At 40.5% G+C, this 23,958-nt stretch overlaps 2 protein-coding genes across 2 annotated transcripts; one reads left to right on the plus strand and one right to left on the minus strand.

Moving 5' to 3' along the window:
- Positions 1-5,596: 5,596 nt before the first annotated feature.
- Positions 5,597-8,347, minus strand: mrpl43 (mitochondrial ribosomal protein L43). Its single transcript, XM_034707840.1, has 3 exons — positions 8,075-8,347; positions 6,821-6,927; positions 5,597-6,229 (listed from the first exon to the last, which is right to left on the minus strand). The coding sequence occupies exons 1-3, from the start codon at positions 8,203-8,205 to the stop codon at positions 6,012-6,014; spliced, it is 456 nt and encodes a 151-aa protein (XP_034563731.1). The 5' UTR covers positions 8,206-8,347; the 3' UTR covers positions 5,597-6,011.
- A 131-nt stretch (positions 8,348-8,478) lies between these two features.
- On the plus strand, positions 8,479-14,082 carry twnk (twinkle mtDNA helicase). The gene is made up of 7 exons (XM_034707839.1): positions 8,479-8,612; positions 8,831-9,488; positions 9,613-10,315; positions 11,825-12,065; positions 12,357-12,464; positions 12,787-12,928; positions 13,209-14,082. Exons 2-7 carry the CDS (start codon positions 8,856-8,858, stop codon positions 13,548-13,550), a joined length of 2,169 nt encoding a protein of 722 aa, XP_034563730.1. The 5' UTR covers positions 8,479-8,612; positions 8,831-8,855; the 3' UTR covers positions 13,551-14,082.
- Positions 14,083-23,958: the final 9,876 nt, after the last annotated feature.

The following is a 23,958-nucleotide window of genomic DNA, read 5'->3' on the forward strand; positions in this document are numbered from 1 at the left end:
CAGATCCTTAAAACTGCCTTCCCACTCAAACTGACCTCCCTGTCTTGGCACTTCATTGTATAAAAGACCTTTCAATTACATCACCAGCTGGTTTGTGCGAGCTTCGTTTGGCATGTTAGTTCTTGAAATTTCAGTTCTTCATTTTTTGGCATTGTGCTCCGGATCATTTTCCAAACCTGAAGGCTGCCTCCACTTCTTGTCGGTGCAGAGAACAGATGACAAAACGGCAGCTCGTGTTTGCAGATTTACATTTGCATGTTTTCAGCTCTGTGCTCGTCAGCCTTCACCCTTCTTTCTTGTTTTCATTCGTCCTCTCTCTCTCTCCTCACCGGTGCTCCTTTTGTTCTCCCCTCTCTTCCCCTCCGTGTGACAGTATCATCTATTACTCTCTGCTCACATCCACACTCTCACACGAGGACCCTGCTGATTTTACAGACCACCCTGATGGCCCCCTAATCAATTAAAACCAGTTTCCAATGAGCCCTGGGGTTTGTGATTTATGAGAGCAACTAAAAAATGTGACTTTTCAGCTTTTAGAGAAAACTTCATTTCTACATTTCTAATTAATATTATAGTTTGGGAGATGATTATCATTACACACATATCCTGTAACAATCAGACGTAAATGATGTTACTGTTTTTAATCCATGGTAATTTATGATGCTGTTGGTGGGCATTTCATTTCATATAAATCAAAGCTGTTCAGAATTTTTCTTTAATTGCAAATTTAAATATTTCTGCACTTAAAGCTCCTGTAAGGAACTTTCTGATTGTGTCATTTTTGTTGTCCCACTGTGGAAAAAGCAGCACCTCTTACACAGGACTTCAACCAGATCCGTGTCCAGTCCGTCTCCGATCTGCTGCGGTCCGGCTCAGTGCTCTCTCGCCAGTCAACTACCACCGGTTGCGTTTTCAGAACGCAGCACAGAGCAGGACCGCAAGACAGCTTGCGTCATGTGACCGAGGTTACCCTGCGGTAATGACTAAATCAAGGATTCTCCTCCTCTCCTCATCCATGTTGTCTTTCTGGTCCTCTGAAAACCTCTGACCTGTTGACTCCAGGCCTGGCTCCGCTCATCATGATGGTGTGTTGGTTTTAATTTTGTTTTGGTGCCTGACTTCCTGTCCCGCTCCGTCTGCTCTGTTGAGATTGATGCGTCGTGCTCCGGCATCCGGCAAAAGTCTTGCGTGTCTGATCCGGAGCGGACCCAGTGGAAGTTAACACATTGACTAGAATAGAAACCTATCAGATCCGGTGCGGTGACGGATCGTACACAGACCGGACACAGATCTGGTGGAATTTGGCCGTTACAGCTGATTTATTTTTGTACATGTGGGTATTTTCTGACAAACATCTCCCCCTGCTTTCTGTTAACATTTTCCCTCACTGTGAATATTTGTTGTGTCAAGTTAAAAAGGTTTCTTCAGTGTGCTTTTAATTGCCTCATCTGACACCTACCCCCTCAGAGCGGTTGCAGGCACAAAAAGTTCCAGTAAAAGAATTGTCAGTCTTGTTGCTGATGGTGTCATTTTGTTTTGTTGCTCATAAAAAGGCATCACTGTGAACTTCAGTCTGTTTCATAACCAAGTCAAAAACTCCTCACAGGAGCTTTAAGCACTTATTTTATCAACTTTGTTTAATGAAGAGCCGTCTTTGAAAGAAAAGGTTCATCTGAATCTGCATCCACTGCTGCTGCTGCTGCTCATTCATCCCGTTTAAGGACCTTCTGTTTACACTGGATATTCACTGTATGGACTTTTGGCTAAACTAGCTAATTTAATAGCTACCTGTATATTGTTTCTGTATTTAAAAAAACACACAGAGTTGTTTATCCTGCATTTAAAAGCATAAACTACATCCTGCTGTCAATATGCAAGATACAGTTATGTTTATATTGATTATGTCTCCAGGTGTTGGCCAAAGAGAGGTGTAAAGAGTTCACGATTTGCACTGTTTTTGTAAGTATTGTGTTAAAAGTCATTTCCTCTGTGAGCTGTGACACTCTCCATCGTATGTGTTCTGTATGATTTGTTATGTAGACGATGAACTCATCTGTGCTGTCTCCTCTGAGTTCAAGTGGCTGAAGTCACGCCCTTCCTTTATGTAAGATAATTTCTCCCCCTGAGCTGTTCACAGAAAGGACTTCACCAAGTTGTCTGTTTTGTGTCTTATTTATTTGAGCTTATTAAATTTCCACTTGCTTCTGTGCAGATTAAAATACACTTTGCATTGTGTGCTCCCTGGGAAAAAGTCAGTGTCAACAGCCCTGAGGGAAAAAAAGCCGGGAAATAACACGCCAAACATGTTCCAACCGAACCCTATTCTCAAGACGCCGTGATGCTCGGATGATTTTAGCTTGTGGCAATCAGCGAGGCCAATCTCCTCCGCTGGGAACAGAAATAGCATAATCCCCGAGTCATTTTCATACATACATGACTGACAAAGCAGAGGTACAACTTAACCGTAGAAGGAGGATAAATGGTCATTTTCAGAGCAGTGTTCAAGGCTGTAACTTAGCAACAGCATCTTTATTTAAAGCGTTTATGTCCTAGCGAAGGGGATGCAATGAGAGCACAGCAGTTCTGATATCTGGGGCCACAGGAACATTAGCATGCAGGAAGCGAGGGAGCATGAAACGACAGAAAAAAGGATGATTTAGCTTCATGCCTATCACTTCAGAAAGCTAATAGCTACAGATTTTTAAATTGTGTGTGGTGTTGAGGAGAAAAAAGCCTGTACTGACGAACAGCACAGGAGGGAACAATGACACAGCAGGTAATATAGCTGACCATGTCCAAGTTTGTGGTGAGCTGAGTGTTGCTACAGCTGGTCAGGTCATGTTTATAAATGAGAACTGGTTCTTAAACATTTTTACCTGGTAAAATAAAGGTATAATAAAAATAATAATAAAAGCTGCTGCTTTAAAGCAAACATGCAAAGAGGATGAGGCGGCTTCTCTGCAACATAAACCACCCTGTAACTGTAACTGTAATGCCAACTTCTGTCCCAACAATTTATGGGCTTACTAAAAAGTAAGATAAATCTGTGGGTATTAATCCACTTTATTCACAAAGTAGTGGTTTGCCTTTAACGCCGCCTGTCATAAGTTCCAGGTTGCACAGACTTGGGGAATCTGATGAATAATTTGTTTTTAGCACCTTGATTGATCAGAGGTACTGAAAATCTGGAGGGACTTGTTGCACCATAGCAAGCTAAACCTGTGTATTAGATATGCTAGCTTCTGTCACACAACAGCTAACGTTAAAGCTGGGGTTGGTAGTCAGATTCAGATAAACTTTTTGTAATACTGGTTAAAATGATCTTTATGTCCCATTGTTAATCAATGCATAATGGGTTCTTAAAAAAGAGCGTGGAAAAACGCTGCCAATCCCTGCCATCAGGAGACGGAGTCCTGAGGAAATGCTGCATTCAAATTCATGCTAGTTTTCCATTGACCACCAACCCTAGCTTTAACGTCAAAGTAGATCTCAGCTCACAAAAATGTTTGACATCCATCCTGATTCTCGCTTTTGATTCACTTTTACATTGTCCTTTAGTTCCTTATCAATTTGAAAATGGTGTAACTTGGTAGCTTTCTTGTACTTACATTACCATAGGAGCATTACAGTCTTCAGGTTTCTATTCTTAGTATGATGTCAGAGGAAAAATGCTGCTGTCTCAAAATATGAAGCCCATGCGAAAGTGCTAAAAACTGCAGTTCATCTAGCGTCCACTTGTGTTTCTGGATGCAGAAACACCAGGAACCACATACACACCCATTCAAAGAAGACGATCTTTACAGCAGAAATAAACATGTTTACAGCCTGGTTCAAAAAACTGTTTAGGTCTGAATAGCTCATTTCTCTATCGGCACACACTGTACGGGGGTGAATTTTTTTATAGCGCGACAGTGCAGAAGGTATTAAGATTACAAGTTTTGCCCATTTTAAGGACATGACTGTCTTGACTGACAGGCGGGAACACTGTAGCTGTTGGCGAGGAGTCTAAAATCCCGCCTCTTTACCTCACACTAGTTCAGAGGAAGTTAGGTTGAGTTCAGCAATTCCAATATGGCTCCCGCCGACGATTGGCTTCAAAACAGCGCTTCAGAAACAGATGAGTGATGTCACGGAGACTACGTCCATTATTTATAACGTCTATGGTGTGACCACAATGAATGCAGGGGAGGATCCAGAGGGATAACCTGGGGCTCTTGAAATCTGGCCACCCCAAACTATGATTAGTTATTTACTTTGTCAGAGGTTTGGCAATGTTGCAGCTGCCTGCTTGTAGCTTTCTTTGCATTTCAGTGTCGCACATTTCCTTTTGTTAACATTTTAAGATGTTACTTTGGACATTTCCTTTTTGGATTCCTTAAAAAATGAAGATAAAAAGATTTAGACATTGCCTGTTTTAATATGTTTTGAAGTTTAGTGCTAGGGGTCCTTAGAGGTCCATAAAGGGGACATATTTCTTATTCAGTTGGGCCACACTCTCAAAGAAGACAGGGAGATTAGTGTTGCTGGTCCATAACACTTTGTTAACACAGTAATTATCCAACCAGTGTTATGTGAAAACCAAGCTGTCACCTCTGGGGCTGATAACCTAGCCAACATTAAACTGGCCACTTAAGGCATTAAGCACATTAAGCCTCATACTGAAATGCACAACTTAAAAAAAAGCACTTTTATATGTTTTATAGAAGATCAGACATCTGTCGTACCTGGCAGACATTCTGAGTTTGTTCCCTGTATTAAAAGTATTTAAAGTTTACAGATAACTTATCTAGTTTCTTTGGTTGTACGGTGACAAAGAGACGTTGAGCTTGAGGGCGATTTTGCAGAAAGTAAGAGGAATCAGCTCCAGTGTCCTGCTGCAGAACTCAGCCCTACTGTTTCCTCCTCAACACCGTCCTCTGCATTCATATCACGCCTCTATTCTACATAAATATAACAAATAGCCCAACCATTTCCTGTGGCTGGAGTGGTATATACACAGTATACACACGCCAACAGATTAGAATCCATCAGTCAATGGAAACAAGCAATCTGTCCCACAGGGCACCTTTCAAGTTCATTTCACTCCACCCTGCTTATTTGTATTCATCTGACGATTAGAGCTGGGTTGTATGGACGTAGTAGAGAAGAACACTGAGGTCATTTGTTGAATGGGAAGTAGGGTCAACTCACCTGCCTTTGCTGTCACATTATGATGAAGCAGCAAGTAGTTCTGCCAGGAGCAGACTCCACTGGAGGAGTTTTGTGTCCCCTCGTAGTGGAGACAGAGGACAGCTCAGTGCTGAAGGTTAAGACTCATCCCTCAGGCTATCACACTACCATCTGTCATGTTCGTTTAAGCTCGAGATCATCTAAGGCTGTGGACGAGGAAACCTTCAAACCTCAGCATTTTAAAAAACGTACCTTCCTCCTGTAGTCTGAATAAAAAGGTGAATATCTGCATCTGTATTTGAAGTGCAGCTGAATCAGTCAAACTTAATGCTGCAGACACATCATGTCTGCTCTGTTGATCTCCTCCTGACAAGCTGTTCAAACACAACTCAAAAGGAAAGTCTAAATTTAAACACCAAAGCCAGCATTTGAACAAAAAACACTTCTTTATTTCTCTCCCAACATCTCCCAAGTGCTGCTGCACCTTTTACAAAAAAATCCTCAAATATCCTTGAGATTAGAACCAGTTAGGTGCTTTTTAATAATGCCAGCTGACAAGCCTCTGGTGGATTCTTGTAAAGTCTATTCAAATGTGGCATTCAGAGCTGGTGCTGTGTGCTCTTTCCTGCACAGCTTAAGGGGCCACCAGCAGACAGAAGGGCATGGCGAAGAAAAACTCATTAAATAGTTTGCTGAATACTTGATGAATATGCAGGAAAACTGAAGACGCAAACTGGTTTAATTTAGAAGGCAGACACTTTGAAACAAAGAGGGACGTATCTTACAGGAAGGAGCAGAAATTAAAGTCTTGCTTTGTGGAAACATCAAAGTTTGGTAAGTCCTTATTGAGAGTCCTGTGTCTGTGGTCTGATGGGGCCGATTGAAGGAGGCCGGTTGGTGAATGGGTGCCACTGGCCCTGGATGCTGGGGCTGTCCGTGTGGAAAGGCTTGCGGATGCGGATGATGTCCAGGCCAGACTGATTGGTCAGTTTGGTCAAAAGCTCTGAAATCTGCAGAGATGATTTGTTTGTGACTACTTCCTCCCTCACGTTGCCGTTCACTGCAGGAGGAAGAAAGAGGAAATAACAGAGTGTAAGTGACTTTAAGAAGTGACTCACTTTACACTGACAGATCTGCCTTTCGTGAATGAAACATCAAGGAGCACGAATGACTCGTGGTGAGACGATTGAACTACGACAGCTGGAACCCTCTGTGGCATTTCACGTCTACCTGATCAGAGGTCTGAGACAAACAGTGTTACACTGCCCTCTACAGTATCTAAGATTTATAACAACATAACACAGCCCAACTACTGCTGATCACCTCTTTAGCTTTTAACTTACTGAAACCAGACCCTCCTGACTCACACCTCATTGCAGAGTTAGCTCAGTTTGAAGTCTACCTCACAGCTGGAGGGTTTATTGACACACTCCCACTCCACACTTGAAGCTTATAGATATATTCTGGTGATTTTTTTTAGAGTAATACTAACTATTTCTCCCTAAATAACCAGCTATCTTTAATGAAATAAAATTAAAACAGCTTTATTTGTTAGAAATCCCAAAACAAATCTATCCAGGACACTTTTAAGATCATATCTATGAATTTAGGATTATAAAAACATGCAGATGTTGCACTCATGAGGACTTACTGTATTCGGCAACTATCTTGGGTATCCTGCTCGACTGAGGAGACACATACACAACAGTTGAAGGGTTATTCTTGGCGTAATCCACCACACCTTCTTCTATGAACTCCCTGAAAGAAAAAGAGAAGAAGGTTAAGATGCTACAGTCATATAGCTCAGGGGTTCCAAAACTTTTCAGCCCACGACACCCTAAATATAGGTGCCAAAGACTCACAACCCCCACTGTCCCTCAAAGTGATTTATTGTGGCTTAATTTAGCTGGTCTGCAGAAAATAAGCTTAACCATATGAGCATGTGTCTGTGTTTCCTGTGTCTTTATGAATTAACCTACTGCTACTGATGCTTTTGTGATTAACTGTTCACTAACCCTAAACTTAGGGTTCATCTGGCAAAAAGAAAGGCAAAAAAATCATTACATTTTCTATTTTCAAGGTTTATTTCAAGTTTAGCTACTATTTATGTAGATATTTTTTTACTGTAATGGCTAAAATGTAATATTTTTAGATAACTTTTGTCATTCAAATTTTTTAATTGCATATTTTCAGTATTTCTTTGTTCACCACAAGTTAACAAATTATGAGTAATACAAAACCAACAAAGAGAAGAAAAAATATTGAACACAAAAAAATACAATAATGATAAAAATGAATAAATAATAATAATAATAATTATAAAAATAAATAATAATAATAAATAAATAATAATAATAATAAATAATAATAATAATAATAATAATAATAATAATAATAATAATAATAATAAAGAAATAATAATAATTAACAGTACAAACAAAAGGGAGGATAAACATGAGAAAACAAGGTAAATAAACAAAAATAAATAATAATAATAATAATAATAATAATAATAATAATAATATATTTTTTAGATAACTTAAAAAAAACATTCTTGAAGACATCTCACGACCCCACACTTTGGGAACCCCTGATATAGCTAATGAAAATAATGCCAAATGGGATTAATACATCATCACAATGGTTGCTAGCTTAATCCACATTTCTTTTCACTGATAAATCTGCATTTCACAAATGATTAATTTCACTTCTGATGCTCATAAGAGTTATTTTAACAAATAATTTAGGACTTCTATTGAAATGTGATTAGTACAGGAAGCTAGCTTAATGTTGCAGCACTGTTTCAGCGCCCGATCATCAACACTCACAGCCTTATAATACACGTGTACACTCAATGCTTCAAGAGAATACTCGAACATGAAGTGTATTTCTTGTATTTTCTTACCTGACTCCTAAAGAGCCCTGAGCCTTCTTGGAGAAGATGAGTGAAACCCGTTTGAGCTGACAGACGTAACGTCCGACTCCATTACGAAGAACACTCTGCAGGAAGCGGCTCGACGTCCCTCTGGCTGTCATCCTCTAAATCCTTAATTATATATTATTATTAAATCAATCAGAACAGTTTTAGACCAGAGGGGAGAAAATCAACACCTTACAGCACAGAGGACGACCTCACGGGCATGTATGAGATGTGGTCCGTCTATGAAACACTCCGGAGGGAAACACTCAGCTAACTCCACGGTTGTGCAACATATTCATTTCCTAACGCACTTGATCCCCTAACGTTTTAAATTAGATATTAATAAAACAAAATGATACAGAAAAATATTGAATATTCTAAAAAGTAAAATTGAGCTACAGTGAGGACGTTACATTCGGTGCTCTCTCGTTGTGTGTTTCCTCCGGACTTATTTTGAAGCTGCACCTAAAGCCCGGGATAGACGCAAAGCATGGAGCAGAAATGAGGGCACATAAAAAAGACAGTAAGTTCATTTAAGGGTTTATTTTTGTTTCTCTAACATACTGTATTTCAAGATAATACTTTCACACAACTTCATGTAAATGTATTGTGTTGTCAGCCTCCGTTTACCAGAGAAACAACGCTTTATGCTAGCACTAGCAGAGGTCACCCAAAGCATGCAGGATCTTCAATGCATGTTATTTGTATCTCACAGTTATCTTTTTGTCCTTCCTGCTGCAGGTTCGATGTCTTAACCTGATTGATAATGTGGAGGAGACTGCTCTTGAGGGGCACCACATGCCTCCTGCAGGCAGACCCAAGATTCCTCCACCAAAGACAGCTTCCATCCCTCTGTGTGAGACTGGTCTCACAGAGGTTTATTCACAGACACCATGATGCATTACTTTGCTCTAAGTTTAAGGGGCAAGACTTCCTCCTAGCACCAAGTGGGACCAGGGCGTACAAAAAGGATGCAAAGTCTACTGTAGAGTTCCCTGTGAGCCCCATCACAGTCACAGACATCAAACAGTATCTACGCTCCAAAGAGATCCCCTTCCATGATGGATACAGCTGCCTCCACATCCAGAGCATCTTTGTGGAAGCGTCTGCCAAGAAGGACTGCTTCACTCTGTTCATTGATAAAACAACAGGGCAGTTTATGTGCAAGGACACGCTGGTAGAAGGAAGCTGGGAGGATCTGCAGGACTGTTTGGAGGTGATGCAGAAGGAGGAGCAGGACTCCCTCAGTCCTCATGTGCTGCTGGGGTATCCAGAGAGCGTGGAGGAGCAGGAGGAGAGGGAGAGGGAGCTAAGGGAGGTGCAGAGGATCTGGTCTAGTGCTGTACCCTTTACTGAGCTCCCTGAGGATGAGGCTCAGCTGATTAAAACCATGTTCGAGGTATGATTGAAACTAGACACTAGACAGATCTTAAAATAGTATTTTGCTTCAACTAAAAAAGAATGAATAACACAAATCAATATTATTACTCTCTGGTTGATAAGTGTGTCATGTTTTCTTTCAGATCACAAAGATCTCCAATGCCACCCTCAAGAAGTTTGGTGTGAGACTCTTCAAGCCGACCAAGAGTCTGGTTTTCCCCTGGTTTGGTGGACCGGACTTGTCTTTAAAAGGGGTGAAACTCCTTTCCGCTCAAACCACAGACAATGAGAAAGTGACTTATAACGAAGCTACAGTGCCAAAGTCTAACTCCTACTACAACCTGTTCGGCCTCTCCCTGGTGAGCCGCATGGACTCAGAGGTGGTCCTGACTGGGAGTGAGCTGGACACTCTGGCTGTGAGTCAGGCCACAGGACTCCCCAGTGTTGCTCTCCCACGCGGGGTCAGCTGCCTCCCGCCGATCCTGCTGCCGTACCTGGAGCAGTTCAAGCGCGTGACGCTGTGGCTGGGAGACGACATCCGCTCCTGGGAGTCGTCAAAGATCTTCTCGCGTAAGCTGGGTCTGAAGCGCTGCTCGCTGGTGCGGCCCGGGGAGTACCGGCCGTGTCCCGTGGAGGCGCTGGCCCTGGGGAAGAACTTCAACAACATCATTAAATCGTCAATCCCGGCCGCTCACAAGTCCATAGTGTCGTTCAAGCAGCTCAGAGAGGACGTGTACGGGGAGCTGACCAACACGGAGCAGGTGGCCGGAGTGAAGTGGGCCAGGTTTTCTGAGCTCAACAGGATCCTGAAGGGGCACCGGAAAGGAGAGCTGACTGTTTTTACAGGTATGAGAGGCCAAGGTTTGAAAGTACACTACTGCTTCACAATATAATATGTACTCCATATGTTTGTTTAAACCTCTGAAAATTTTAACCATGTCTTTGTAACCTGAGACTTCAGATTTTAAAGGCTACAGAGGGATCAGGTCCTCTGTCTGCAAAGTCTGCCATGTTGCAGCTTCCCACTCCACACGAGCCAAGAAAAGACAAATCAAACTATGACTCTAGAATGAGCCTCTTCATTAGTTCTCAAGTTCTGTGGAGGCCACTGATTATCCTACAGTGTGTTAAAGACGGGAAGCATTTATCAGTTGGGTGCAATCTGCAGCCCGACCACTAGGTGGAACTAATTCAAAACAATGAGCCTTAACCAAACTTTTAAAGTCATCGTAAAGCATTTTATAATAGTAGTGTGTTTTATTCAGTCATCATGCATAAAAAAATATTTTTACAGTACAGACACTTTCAATGAAAAACCAGTAGTGCGTCTATTGATGACTGAAAAGGCCTAGGCAGATGCATAATGCTTATTTAAGCCTAGCCTACATCTTCTCAAATGAAGCTACCACCATCACAAGTTTAAAGGAACAAAAAAACAAAAAAAACAAAGCTAAACTAAAAATAAACTAAACAAAACAAACAAGGTAAATCATGAACTTTTGTATCCTTCAAAAGCTGCTATGCAAACCCTTTTCTTGAAAACTAAAAGTGAATCCCAAGTTTTTACATGCATACTTGCATCATTCCAAAAATGTAACCCCAACAACAGAAACACATCTTCTAATACCTTTTTTATTTTTAGCTATTTGTACAGTAAATTTACAGACACCTCTCAAATTATATTGACTAATCAGTCCATCAACAGTGTGTAACTCTAAAACATGATTATGGTCACATAAAACCAGAACCTGCATCTGCTGCCTCTCTAAACTTATTTAAAGTATCTTTCAGGTTGTTTGTTTTTGTTTTCTGGTCCAAAAACTACCTAGAAGTTAAGGTCAGATAAGATAAGATATTACTTTATTGATCCCCCGGGGGGGAAGTTCGCCCTAATATGCAAAAAACTTTTAAAATACACTTCCTGTAGATTACTTTCCTAATAATGAATGTCTGAAAGACAGAGGTGGCAAATAGCTTGTATAAAATATTTAGGTTACAAAAGTAGGTTTTGTGGTTTCAGCTTGTAAGTTGGTCTGAATTTGCCAATAATCTCCTCCTTTAAAAGCTTCATTTTGTTGCTATAAATTAGTAAGTAGCAGCATGTTTTGAAGTATGTGCAGCTTCACTTCAGATGCATAGAAGTTTAAAAGAACAGGACTGTAAAGGTGCAGCGCTCACCCACATCCACGCTCTGAATACATATATTAGGCAGGGCATGTGATGCTTAACTCTCATGTGAAAGTAAAGACTTCTGTTGTCCAGCACGCAAAGTTTGCTTTCAAATATCAGTAGGTTATTCCAACATGAATTGTATATATATACATGAACATTTATCTTTGTGTCTTTGTCTTGTAGGTCCTACGGGCAGCGGTAAGACCACCTTCATCAGCGAGGTCACTCTGGATCTCTGCATGCAGGGAGTCAACACGTTGTGGGGCAGCTTTGAGATCAACAACGTGCGTCTGGCTAAGATCATGCTGACACAATTCGCCATGCAGAGGCTGGAGGAGAACCTGGAGCAGTACGACTTCTGGGCTGACAAGTTTGAAGAGCTGCCACTCTACTTCATGACTTTCCACGGGCAGCAGAACATCAAGTGAGCTTCATCCAGCTTTGGATATGAAGTCTTTTTATAGTTAATTGTCCATTCGTTGATACGCATTGATGGAAAGAAGTGGACTTTAATCTCTACTTCCATCTTCTCCAACTTCTCTGTTTTATATCATCTACACTCAAACATCTCTGGGTCTGAAGCTGCTGATTGCACAAAACTGAAATAGCTGTTTGAAATGGTCAAGATTGAACATGTTTATATGTACAAGTTGATCAAAGATTGAATTGATATGTTTCATATTTTGAATTTGACCGTCTCCCTCCTCTTCCACAGGACAGTGCTGGACACGATGCAACATGCTGTCTACTTGTATGACATCAACCACGTTGTCATTGACAACCTGCAGTTCATGATGGGCCAGGAGAACCTCTCTGTGGACAAGTGAGTGGAGTTATGATGGAGAGGGGATTAATTATTTTCATGTTTCTGATGTGGATAAATCAGGTTTTTAATTTTGAACTTGATGTTATTTTAGGATTTAAAGAAAGCACATTTTAATGTTTTTTGACACTTTAAAAAATGTTTGTTTTTGGCATTACACATAAGGAAGGCATGTTTAGTGAACTATAGGATTAATCACCATCACCAGAATTATTAATCAGTCAAACAAATAATGAATATTTGTTTTATTGTAGGGCCAAAATGCTCTGGTTGATGGCTACTTTCATGATGCTCACAATAACTAATGTTTCATATGATCCAGGTTTGCAGTCCAGGACCACATCATCGGGGCCTTCAGGAAGTTTGCCACCAGCAGCAGTTGCCACGTCACTCTGATCATTCACCCGAGGAAAGAGGAGGACGACCGAGAACTGCAGACCGCCTCCATCTTTGGTTCAGCGAAGGTGAGACAGAGGGGCGGCGTTACTTTTATGTTTTAAATTAAAGAATGCAACAAATATGAAAGTAAGCTGGAAAAGAAGGACCGCCAGAAGAATGAGATTTAACATGTTCATGTTTTATGTTGTAGTAAAAAATGTGTCATGCAAAAGATTGAGAGTTTTACTTTTTAACCATTTCTACAATAGCTGAAATTGAGAAGTGAACCTAGTGTCATGATCTCCTTCACAAAGCTCCACATATTCCATATAATGAAACCACACCTTGACCTTTGACCCCTTCCAGGCCAGCCAAGAGGCCGATAACGTCCTCATCCTGCAGGAGAAAAAGTTGGTCACGTGTCCCGGCCGCAGGTCCCTGCAGGTCACCAAAAACCGCTTCGACGGAGACGTGGGCATCTTCCCGCTGGATTTCATCAAGTCCTCGCTCACTTTCTCCACTCCCGTCAAAGGCAAACACAAGCTGAGGAAGGTCACCGGCAAACCGGAGAACGAGGAGGGCGAGCAGGTGGTGGAGGCGGTGAAGAAGGAGGAGGTTAAAAAGGAGAAGGTGGCTAAAACGGCAAAGACACCGAGAGCTAGTAAGAGTTCTGCAGCTGGGAATGAGAGCGTGCAGAAGAAGAAATAATGGAGACTGTATGGATCTTGTTCTTTTGATGGTTAGATGGTTAGACACAGGATGAAAAGCTGGTCCTGATCATTGATCTAAAGGTTCACTTTGGACAGTCTGATGTCCATCCCATGAGGTACAACTCAACAGTTACAAACAAACAGAACTCATTAGATGAAAGCTGTTCACAGTGAAACAGTTCAGGAACATTTCAATAACTGAAGATGAATTTCTTCAAAGTATGGATTTCTCTACCACAATGTGAAAAGATGAAAGTGTTCCTTGTTAAGCTACCACACAGTTAGTTAAGCTTCTTTAAAGAAGGTACAGCTGTATATGAAGACTGAAGTCTCTGTTTAAAGTGTTGATGAAATGCTCCTCACTTCTTTATAAAATAGAACCTGTTGTTACAAAAATGTCAACACTATCACACTGTCTGTTCTGAGATGACAGAAGCACTTGCACGTTACAACAATGTGCTCTCTAGTGACTTTTTCTACGAGTTATTACATGAGCTGCTTTTGTTTTTAATAAAATGTTAATGAAAGAGCCTTTTCTGTGATTTCATGTGTGGCCACTAGGGGGCAGTGTGTGCTTTACAGATGCAAGTTAAATTCCCTACAAAGGGTTATAAGTATAAAGCTTCACAGTGTTAAGAGATAGCAGACTTTTTGAAGAATAAATCTTTTATTTTGCTTTTCATATTTAAACACAAAAACAGAAAATAGAAATAAGGCCAGAAAAGAAGAAATACTACTGTATGAAATAAGTTAATATTACATATAAATACAGACAGTAGGTACTTTTAAAAAAACGAAAATATAAAAACATGAAAAAGTTACAAAAATGGGGATATGTTGGGGTTGTATTTGTGTAGTTTCTGTGGGGTCATGTAGAGCTGATGAAGAAGAAAATGAAACTGTATCAATCTATATCTAGAATTGAACATACATTTTAAACTATCTCTACAAAGGCTGCCCCACAGATCTAGATCCAGATTAATCCCCAACCATTATTCTAACTGTAGTCTTCAGGCTTTGGGCGGGAATATTCCAGTAGCAGTGACATAATAAGCACAAGATGTCTGAGGCAGTGCTCAGTCGTATATCTGGAAGAAAAAGGTAAAATGTATTGTGTATAAAAAGTGTTATGGGGTATTTCTTTCTATGTAATCTTTGAATAATCACATTTGAAATGCAAAAACAGAAATTAATAAGGAACTAAAGAAAAGCTTTTACACATCTCACCAATGTATAGTAAAATAAACACCAGAAGTAGAGTTATAAACAGCTTTCAACACTTGCTATAAGCCTTCATATATGAAATACAAACATGTTTTGATTCCTAATGCTACTAATTTGCTGTAATTACTGCTTGTGATAGGCTGTTTTTCTTTGTGTGAAAGTTTTCTTGCCGCTTTCTTATAATAATCCTAATTACAATACAGTTTATTTATGTAGCATTGATCAAAACAGACGTTACAAAGTGCTTTAAATCATAAAAAACCCAACAATAATGAACAAAAGGAGAAATATTGAGCTAGCAAGACGTGGAATTTAAAAACAACTTAAAGCAACTGAGTAAAGGAGAACCTACTAAAACAATCAAAGCAATAAAACAATTGAAAAGAGTAAAAAAAATTAAAAACAAAGATTAAATAAAAGAAAACATTAATAAAAATAAATTAAATAAATATAGCAGTTGTAATATCCCAGGTAAAACAGCTTACATTAAAAATAAATATACATAATATATGGACAAATTAATCAAATTTAATTTAAAGTCATAAATTAATAGACATGTACCAGAAACATAATAAATAAGTTGACACAAATAAATCAATTACAGTCTTCCCACCTTGTAAGACTGATAATTCAGCACAATGTTAAACTTAAGGTGATGTAGTTCAGTAGGTTTTGATGCATCAGCCTCATGAATCCTCCTCCCTCACAGCCTGAGCCAGTGTCACATTACAAGATGCATTATTCACACTGAGTGCCTTTTAATAAATGCAAATGTGTTCAAAAGCATCTTCATATGAATATTTCATGGGTGAAGTCAGACGCCGCGCCCTGCCTGCACAGGTGTGAGGTTACATGTAGAATCAGCGGCTTTCAGATGTCAGGTCGTCTGCGTGTCGGCTGATAGTTTAGAGTGTCGTGTTTTATCACAGGGAGCGAAAAAGCTGTGTGATGTCAGAGTTGTGTGAAGCAGAGGTTCCCAAACTTTGACATACCAAGGACCCCCTTAGAGCATCAGCCTCTGCGTTGTGTAGACAAATATATGAAAAGAAACATTAAAGATTTGAATATATGTCAGTATTTTAGTAACATTTTCTTATCTTGTTTTTAATCCTTTCCATTCAATGTGTTATTTTTGTGAACAGTTTCTTATCTTGTCTCATTTTTATTTATAATTCTTGGTTCTGGTTCTTTGTTTCTTCATTGCTTGTGCTCCTGCTTCCTTCCTCCACTTTCCCTCCCTCACCCTTCTTCTGTCCCTTTTTCCTTCCTCCAATTTCCCTCCCTCATCCTACTTCTGTCCCTTTTTCCTTCCTCGACTTTCCCTTCCTCATCCTTCTTCTGTCCCTTTTCCTTCCTCCACTTTCCCTGCCTTGAACTGGACTTGAACTCAGAATCATTTGACTGAAAGGCAGCAGTCCTATACACCACCCCACAGGGCTGCTTGAAAGCATTTGCTTAGGTCTTTTGATTCCATCATTTCCATTATAGTAGTTCAGAAGCACAGGTCAAACCCATAGACAGTATAGATAATGGACGTAGTATCCGTGACGTCAACCATCTGCTTCTGAAGTATGTTTTTAAGCCAATTGTCAGCGGGTGCCATATTGGAAATGCTGAACTCAACCTAACTGCTGTCGAGCTAATGTTAGGTAAAAAGGCGGGCTTTGAGCCTCCTCACCAACAGCTACAGTGTGCCCGCCTGTCAGTCAAATCAGCTGGGCCCACATAATGGTAAACTCGTAATCTTAATATCTTCGAAGTTGCTGCGTTATGAAAAAATTCACCCTCCGTACAGTGTGTGCCGATTAAGAAATAAACTATCCAGACTACACTCGTCTTTTGTACCAGGCTGTAATCATGTTTATTTCTGCTGTAAAGATGGTCTTTTTTGAATTGGTGTGTATGTGGTTTCGGGTACTTCCGGAGCCAGCCTCAAGTAGACACTCAAGAACTGCAGTTTTTAACACTTCCGCATTGGCTTCAATTCTCACGGCCAGAGGTTGCCGCTTGGTCAAACCCATAGACTGTATAAAATATGGACGTAGTATCCGTGACGTCACCCATCTGTTTCTGAAGAGCTGTTTTGAAGCCAATCGGCAGCAGCAGCCATATTGCTTCTGTCGAGCCAGTGTGACGTAAAGAGGCGGGCTTTGAGCCTCCTAGCCAACAGCTGCAGTGTTCCCACAGGCAGCTGGGCCTCTCATTGGAAGACTAGTAATCTCAATATCTTCGAAATTGCCGCGTTAGAAAAAAATTCACCCCCCTCACAGTGAGAGGACATCGAGAAATGAGCTATTCAGACTACACTCATCTTTTGTACCAGGCTGTAAACATGTTTATTTCTGCTGTAAAGATCGTCTTTTTCCCATTCATGTGTATGTGACTTCCGGTACTTCCGGAGCCAGCCTCAAGCGGATTCCCGATGAACTGCAGCTTTTAACACTTCCACATTGACTCATTTTTTAGACCGGAGGTTGCCGCTTGGTCAAACCCCAGTGTGAGGAAAGTGTTTCGTCTCATTTCCTGTTGAAAATCAATTTTCGGGACTTGAACCCAGACCCCTCTTATCGAAAGGCTGCATTCATAGCCACGACACCACAGGGCTGCTGGAAGCACTTGTTTTTTCTAGGTTGTTTCATTCCACCATATGGAAAACATGTCAGTGCTATCTCACAATAAAAGCCACTTTCAGGGATTTGAACCCACAATCATTTCACTGAAAGGTGGCAGACCTAAAGCTACCTGTCAGTGCCACCTAGTAAGGACTAATGTTCTTCTTAGTGGTTCAAAAACATTGACCACATTGAGAAAGCAGGAACACCAGTTTTACACGGATAGGCCCCAGTCTGGATTTGAACCCTGAACCATTTGACTGAAAGACAACAGTCCTATACACCCCCCCACAGGGCTGAAGCTGCTTGCTTTTTTAGGTCTTTTGATTCAACCATTAACATTATAGTAGTTCAAAAACACAGGTCAAACCACAGTTTGAGGAAAGTTTTTCGGGACTTGAACCTAGAACCCTTTCAAAAGTAGCAGCTACACCATAGGGCTGTGTGGAAGCACTTGCTTTTTGGGGTTGTTTCATTACATCATTTAAATATAGTCGATCAAAAGCCAAACTCACACCGACAGTCTGGGGGAAGTGTTTCAGTCCCATCACCCATTGAAAGTCAATTTTGGGGATTTGTACCCAGAACCCTCTCACCGAAAGGCTGCAGATAATGCCACTACACCACAGGGCTGTGTGGAAGCACTTGCTTTTTTTGGGGTTGTCTCATCTACTATTTTAAAATAGTCGATCAAAAGGACAGCTCACACTGACAGTGAGAGGAAAACATGTCAGCGCTATCTCACATAAGAGCCGCTTTCAGGGATTTAAACCAACAATCATTTCACTGAAAGGTAGCAGACCTAAAGCTACCTGTCAGTGCTACCCTGTAAGGATTTATGTTCTTCTTAGTGGTTCAAAAACATGGCCCACATTGAGAAAGCAGGAACACCAGTTTTACACTGATAGGCCCCAGTCTGGGTTTGAACCCTGAAGCAGTTTACTGTGAGGCAGCAGGGCTAACCACTCTAGTATCCCCACTTGCTCACTCATTGGGGTTCTGAGACTGTACATTTCAGTCTGGTTGTTTAATTTCATAGCTTTCTGTGCTGTGGGAGAATTTCAAACTTGAGGGTTAAGGGTTGATTTACTTTCCAATTCAGTCTGGGGTGTTTAAAATAATGGTTCCAGAACGCCACATCACTCCATGCACAGAGGGTGTAGTCCTCTAGGCGGGCAGCCAAGGCTCAAATACAATCTACAGCCCCTCACTGTATGTCATCCCCAGCTCAGACTCTGTCCAGCATCTTTTAACAGCCCTGTATTACTCCTTAAGGCCGAGGATGGACACTAATTGTTGGAATTCCTTTTAATACCCCCGTTCCATTGTTTTGCTTCAGAGCAGAGTTCACCGAGTCTGAAGCCTCTCTGTCTGCCGCTGAGATCCCCGCTGGCTCTGTCTGACAGGCCGGTCCGGGAAGCTGCTGGCACCAGAATCACTTTACACATGGTATGTCGGGCCCCTGAGCTCCTTGGATAGCTGAAACTGTAAAATATTGTTGTAAGCTGTGGGAATAATCCCTGTGTATGTTTGATGAGCATAAATCACAGCGAGTGAGACGACAGGAGGGAGACTCTTCCTGGACACATGTGCTGCTTTTAGTCTCATCCTTCTGCTTATTTCTTTTTCTCGTAGCTTGCCATCAATGCTCAATGTTTTCATCTGTGTATGAGTGTAGTTTTGGTACACACTGCTTTCCATAATGACTCCAGGCTGTGTGCTGGATGGGTCTGAGTGTCCTCTGGACCGTGCAGGCTTGTGGGATACTGCTGCTGAGGCCTCTGAATGGGGCTCTTTGTGTTTCGAAGCATTACTGCACCCAGATGATGACCGCTCTGTCGCCCTCAGGATCCTAAAAAGAGGGAAGAAAACACACCAACATTGGAACAAATTACTTTGACATGAATTTATGCAGATGCAAAGTTGCACAGGGCTTTCCCTCTGGAGCTGTCGGGCAAACTTTATTGCATTACCTAACCTGCTCAGAGTAAGACCGCAGAGAAAGCTTGAGTTAACTCTTTCTTTGCACAACAGGTGGAGAAAATACAGAGGGTTAAATGCTGAAATCACTGTGTATATCACAGTACAGCTAATGCAGCTGATGGTTGTGTTTGTTTTAAATGTCCTGATCAGAGGTTTGCATGCCTTCTCAAATAGCTGCCATCTGGAGGGGGGAGGGACATGAAACAACTTGACCCTCTTAATCAAGAAGGAAACAAATTGTGCAAAGACCAAAAGCATTCCTTTTCAACGTGAAAGCAAACATTTACTAGGATGGGAATCAAATGAAGCTAAGAAAAGATGTTCCAGCTGCAGATAAACTCTCCTCTTGTGAAGTTTTTGACCCTAAATCCTCTGAAAACATCACAATCAGATATTTTACTGAAGAGTATTTGTTAAACATCGTCTTATAAACTGATTCCACTAACAAGAAAAAATCCCAGGCCTCATAACAATCGACAAATGAAGTGGAGGCCCCAGCTGCTCTGAGCACTGCTGATGATGGGATGTATGCATGTCATGCATGCATAGCTCTGCGCCCCATTAGCCGCCCTTCATTAAGCCAACTATGTGACCAAGTCTGGAGGTAGTTTCAGGACCTTTATTCAGAGTTTTTCAGCTGAGGGGGATTTAACTTAAAGTCCAAGATGGGATCATAGTTGAAGAATTTTAGCTGATCTTCTTAAAGGTATAAGGTTTTATCTTGGTCATGGTGATGGGAGAGTGTTGTATTGATTAGAAGAAGGACATTTAAGCTTTTTGACTTATTCGGGAGGGAATGAGCAGCAATGAAGCTTCTTCTGTTCACTTGTGGTCTTTGGGAAGTTTTTCTTGCTACTGTTGCAAAGTACTTGCTCTCGGTGGATCGATGTTCGGTCTTTGCAAACGACCAAATTTAACTACTACCTACAAAAGAGTATGGTATAGACCTTTTGTCAATTGTCATGGAAATTTGGTCCTGCATAAAAACAATCTGAATGAATGTATTACTTGTGAGAGTTTACAAAAAAAGTGTAACACTATTTCTGTTCAGAAGATATAAAGCTACAGTCAGCAAACTATTAGCTTAGCCTAGCTTAGCTCAAGAACTGATAACAGTTCTAAAGAATTTAAAGCTATAGACCAAAATTGCCTAGCCTAGCTAAACTTAGCTGAGTATTCTTAGCTTGGATTAGCTTCACAACTGGAAACAGAAGTAGTAATAGAATATGATGCCACGCCCTATTAGCCTAGCTTAGCTTAGTTTATATGAAGCTACAAATAATAATTACCTAGCCTGACTTAGCTCAGCTTATTTTAGATTGGCATAGCTCCAGAACTGGATACAGCACTGGAATAAAAATACAAACTACAGTCAGCAACCTATTATCTTAGCTTAGCTTGGCTTAACTTAGCTCTAGCACTTGAAAAAGTGCTTACAAAAATGAAGCTGCAGCAGGTAATTGCCTAGCTTGGCTTATCTTATCTTATCTTAGCTTAGCTTAGCTTAGTGTAGCTAACGAACTGGATACAGCACTGAAAAAATATATAAAACTACAGAAAGCAACCTATTAGCTTAGCTTAGCTTAACTTTGCCTAGTTCAAGCATTGGAAACAGTGCCTAAAAATATTAAGCTACAGCCGATAATTGTCTAGCTTGGCTTAGCTCAAGCACTGGAAACAGTACTAAAAAATGTAAAACTACAGACAAAATGTACCTAGCTTAGCTTAATTTAGCTGAGTCTATCTTAGCTTGGCTGTTGAACTGGAAATCACACTTAAATAACATGAGGCCAGCAACCTATCAGTGGTGTAGCTTAAGGAGTACTTTTCTGTGAATGGCTTTCGTATCTGAATACAGTGACCTCCAGTGACACCAGGTTATAGCTGCTAAGCTAAGCTGCTGCTGTCTTTAGTGTTAAAATAAGAGAATGGATACAAGACTGGAATCCATCCTTAAAGCATGTTTTTGCAGGCTAATGGTAGACAGGCTGAGTATGAAGAAGTTACTATTTTTGAAGCAATAATCATGTTTTCCACTCTTATTAACAGCACCATACAGTAAAGTGAAAGAGTAAGGATATATTCAAATGGCACGTGAATTATTGTTTCCTTTAGTAAACAACAGACAATAGATTCATCTTCATAAACAGGTCAGTGTTGGTATGGTTGAAAGCTCTGAAACAAACAAGTATAGGACACAATTTGTGCTTGTTTTGTTCGCTGTCATGTTCAAGGTCAAGAATGAATCGTCGAGCTGATAAAGGCCTTTAAAAGTGTTCAGTCAAATGGTCAAAGCCTTTGTTTGTGTGTGATTAATGAACTGGTTTGACCGGTTATAGGAAAAACACAGTTTATATAGAGTCACATGTAATTTCCAACTGTAGTCGTTGAGTTATACATTCATTTTGACACTTATTTAAGCATGCTTGAAATAGCTTCAAATCACACCATACTTGGCAGCTTAATGAGAGAGTGAGAATATTATATGAATCAGACTGACATCAAAATAGAAAGTGTGACAGAACATGCTGCGAGAACACCGAGTGCATGGAGAGGGACAGAGAGTATGTAGAGCAAGTTCATCAGCACACTGTGTCTGTCAAGTTACAATTTCTCTTCTTGTGACAAGCACAGAAACTTTTCTTATCCTTAAAGTGAGAAACTGGGACCCAGTGTTTCTACCAGGAACATTAACAGAGTCTTTCAATGCAATCCCTGCACCTAAAATTAGCCTGAAATATCAACAGTTTTCAACATAGTCACAACAAATGCACACTTTGTTCCTCTGTGTTTTTGCAGCCATGGCATGCAGAGGACACAGCGCTCACAGAATGACCACAGGCTGTTTTAGACTCAAAGCTGATTCAAGATGCCCCTCCATCCCTTTAATGTCACGGAGGAGGGGTGTACTCTGCCTCACGTGCACTCTGCACGCTTGACCCACATTATCCAACAGTATGCCAGCCTCTGTGTATATTAATAACCTTGGCACATCCTCCCCTATGTGCTGCTAGACTATAGAAGGCTCATGTTTCAGCTCATTGTGTGAAACTTGAGGCTAAAGCTATTGTATGTTTGTATTACTGTCAACATATACCATAAACAAACAAATCTGTGAAGCCAAGGCCTGATTTATCTTAATCCTCTGTGCCACTGAGCTCTGTTGTTGTCTAAAGAAGATGGAAAACATATGACCCAGGAGCACAGTTACTGCAGTTATTAATGAGACAACTCCACAGACTGTGCTGCTGCTGTAAATACTCACAAGTGTGCCTCGTCTGTATTGGTCCACAACTTAGAAAATGTCCCATCAAATAGCTTTTATACTTTGGTTTGAGTTACAATTTCTAAAACCTAAATTAATAGTTGTGTCTGAAACTATCAACCACATCTCATGACCTTCCCCATCAGTAGGAGTTGTCTCGCCTCCCGCCAACTCTTCTATCTTGATGACAGTCTTGTAAACTTGGGGAAACTTTAATAACTTCAAAAATGAACCTTTAAACTTTTAAAAAAAACTTTTGGTAACTTTTGTAGTCTTTTCTTGGGAAATTGTTCAGAAACAACCCTTTCAACATTTTGCAACTTTCTTTTAAAACATTATGGAAAGCCTTGGAAACTTTTGGAAAATGTTTAAGAACGTGTGGAACTGCGCCTTTGGAAAATTTCAGCAAATGTTGAAAACGCTGATGAATACGGAAGAGAATAAGGGCCACTGAAAATAATTTTTTGGGATGTCATGCAAGTGATAACTGTCTATTTTTTAAGGTGTATTTTTAAAAAATCTGTAAGAGTTCTGATCACAAAGTCAGATTTCTGAGGTTAATGTCAGAAATGTTTTTTAAAAGACACCCTAAAATGTATTTTTTTTCTTACCCGCCCCAAAATTCAGACCTTTTTCTCATAATAAAAAAAATTAAGACTTTTTGATTTCTTGTCCACCCTCCGTTGTTTTTATCCAGCTGCGAAATTCTGGGATTTTTAGAAAGTCCCATTCAAAATATCCATATCCTGTATTTATTTCCGAATAACTGATCATGTGACTACTAGTTATTGAAAGAACTAACATAGTCCCCGTCTTGTTTGCAGCTCTTTTCAGCTCAATCCTTCAATTTTATGACAAAAAAATGCTGTTGTATTTCAGACTCACATTTACTATAGTGTTCTTTATGGCTGTTAACCATACTGAGTGGCAAATGAAGGTGGTGGAGCCCAAAATCAGAGCTAAAAGAGAAACCTTTATTAGAGTGTTCTTTATGGCTGCGAACCATACTAAGTGGCAAAAGAAGGTGGTGGAGCCCAAAATCAGAGCTAAAAGAGAGCAAATATTGGACTCCCAATGATTTGGTTAAAACAAACATGATTCCAAACTGATGCTAATGTTGCTGCTTTTCACCTGAATGTAAAAATACGCTGTTTGCTAACAATTTTGCCATTCTGTCAGTGTTTTTTTATTGCTGTTATTTAGTTTCTGAGAGGCCATATTGTTGAGCAAACACTACACTTGACCGAGAGCTATTTTTTATTTGTTTCTGCACTTCTGTTCCATGTTTGACTCCAATAAAATTGTGACCCTAAAGCTTTGGT

The sequence above is a fragment of the Notolabrus celidotus genome, chromosome 18, assembly GCF_009762535.1.
Source record: "Notolabrus celidotus isolate fNotCel1 chromosome 18, fNotCel1.pri, whole genome shotgun sequence".
NCBI lineage: Eukaryota > Metazoa > Chordata > Actinopteri > Labriformes > Labridae > Notolabrus > Notolabrus celidotus.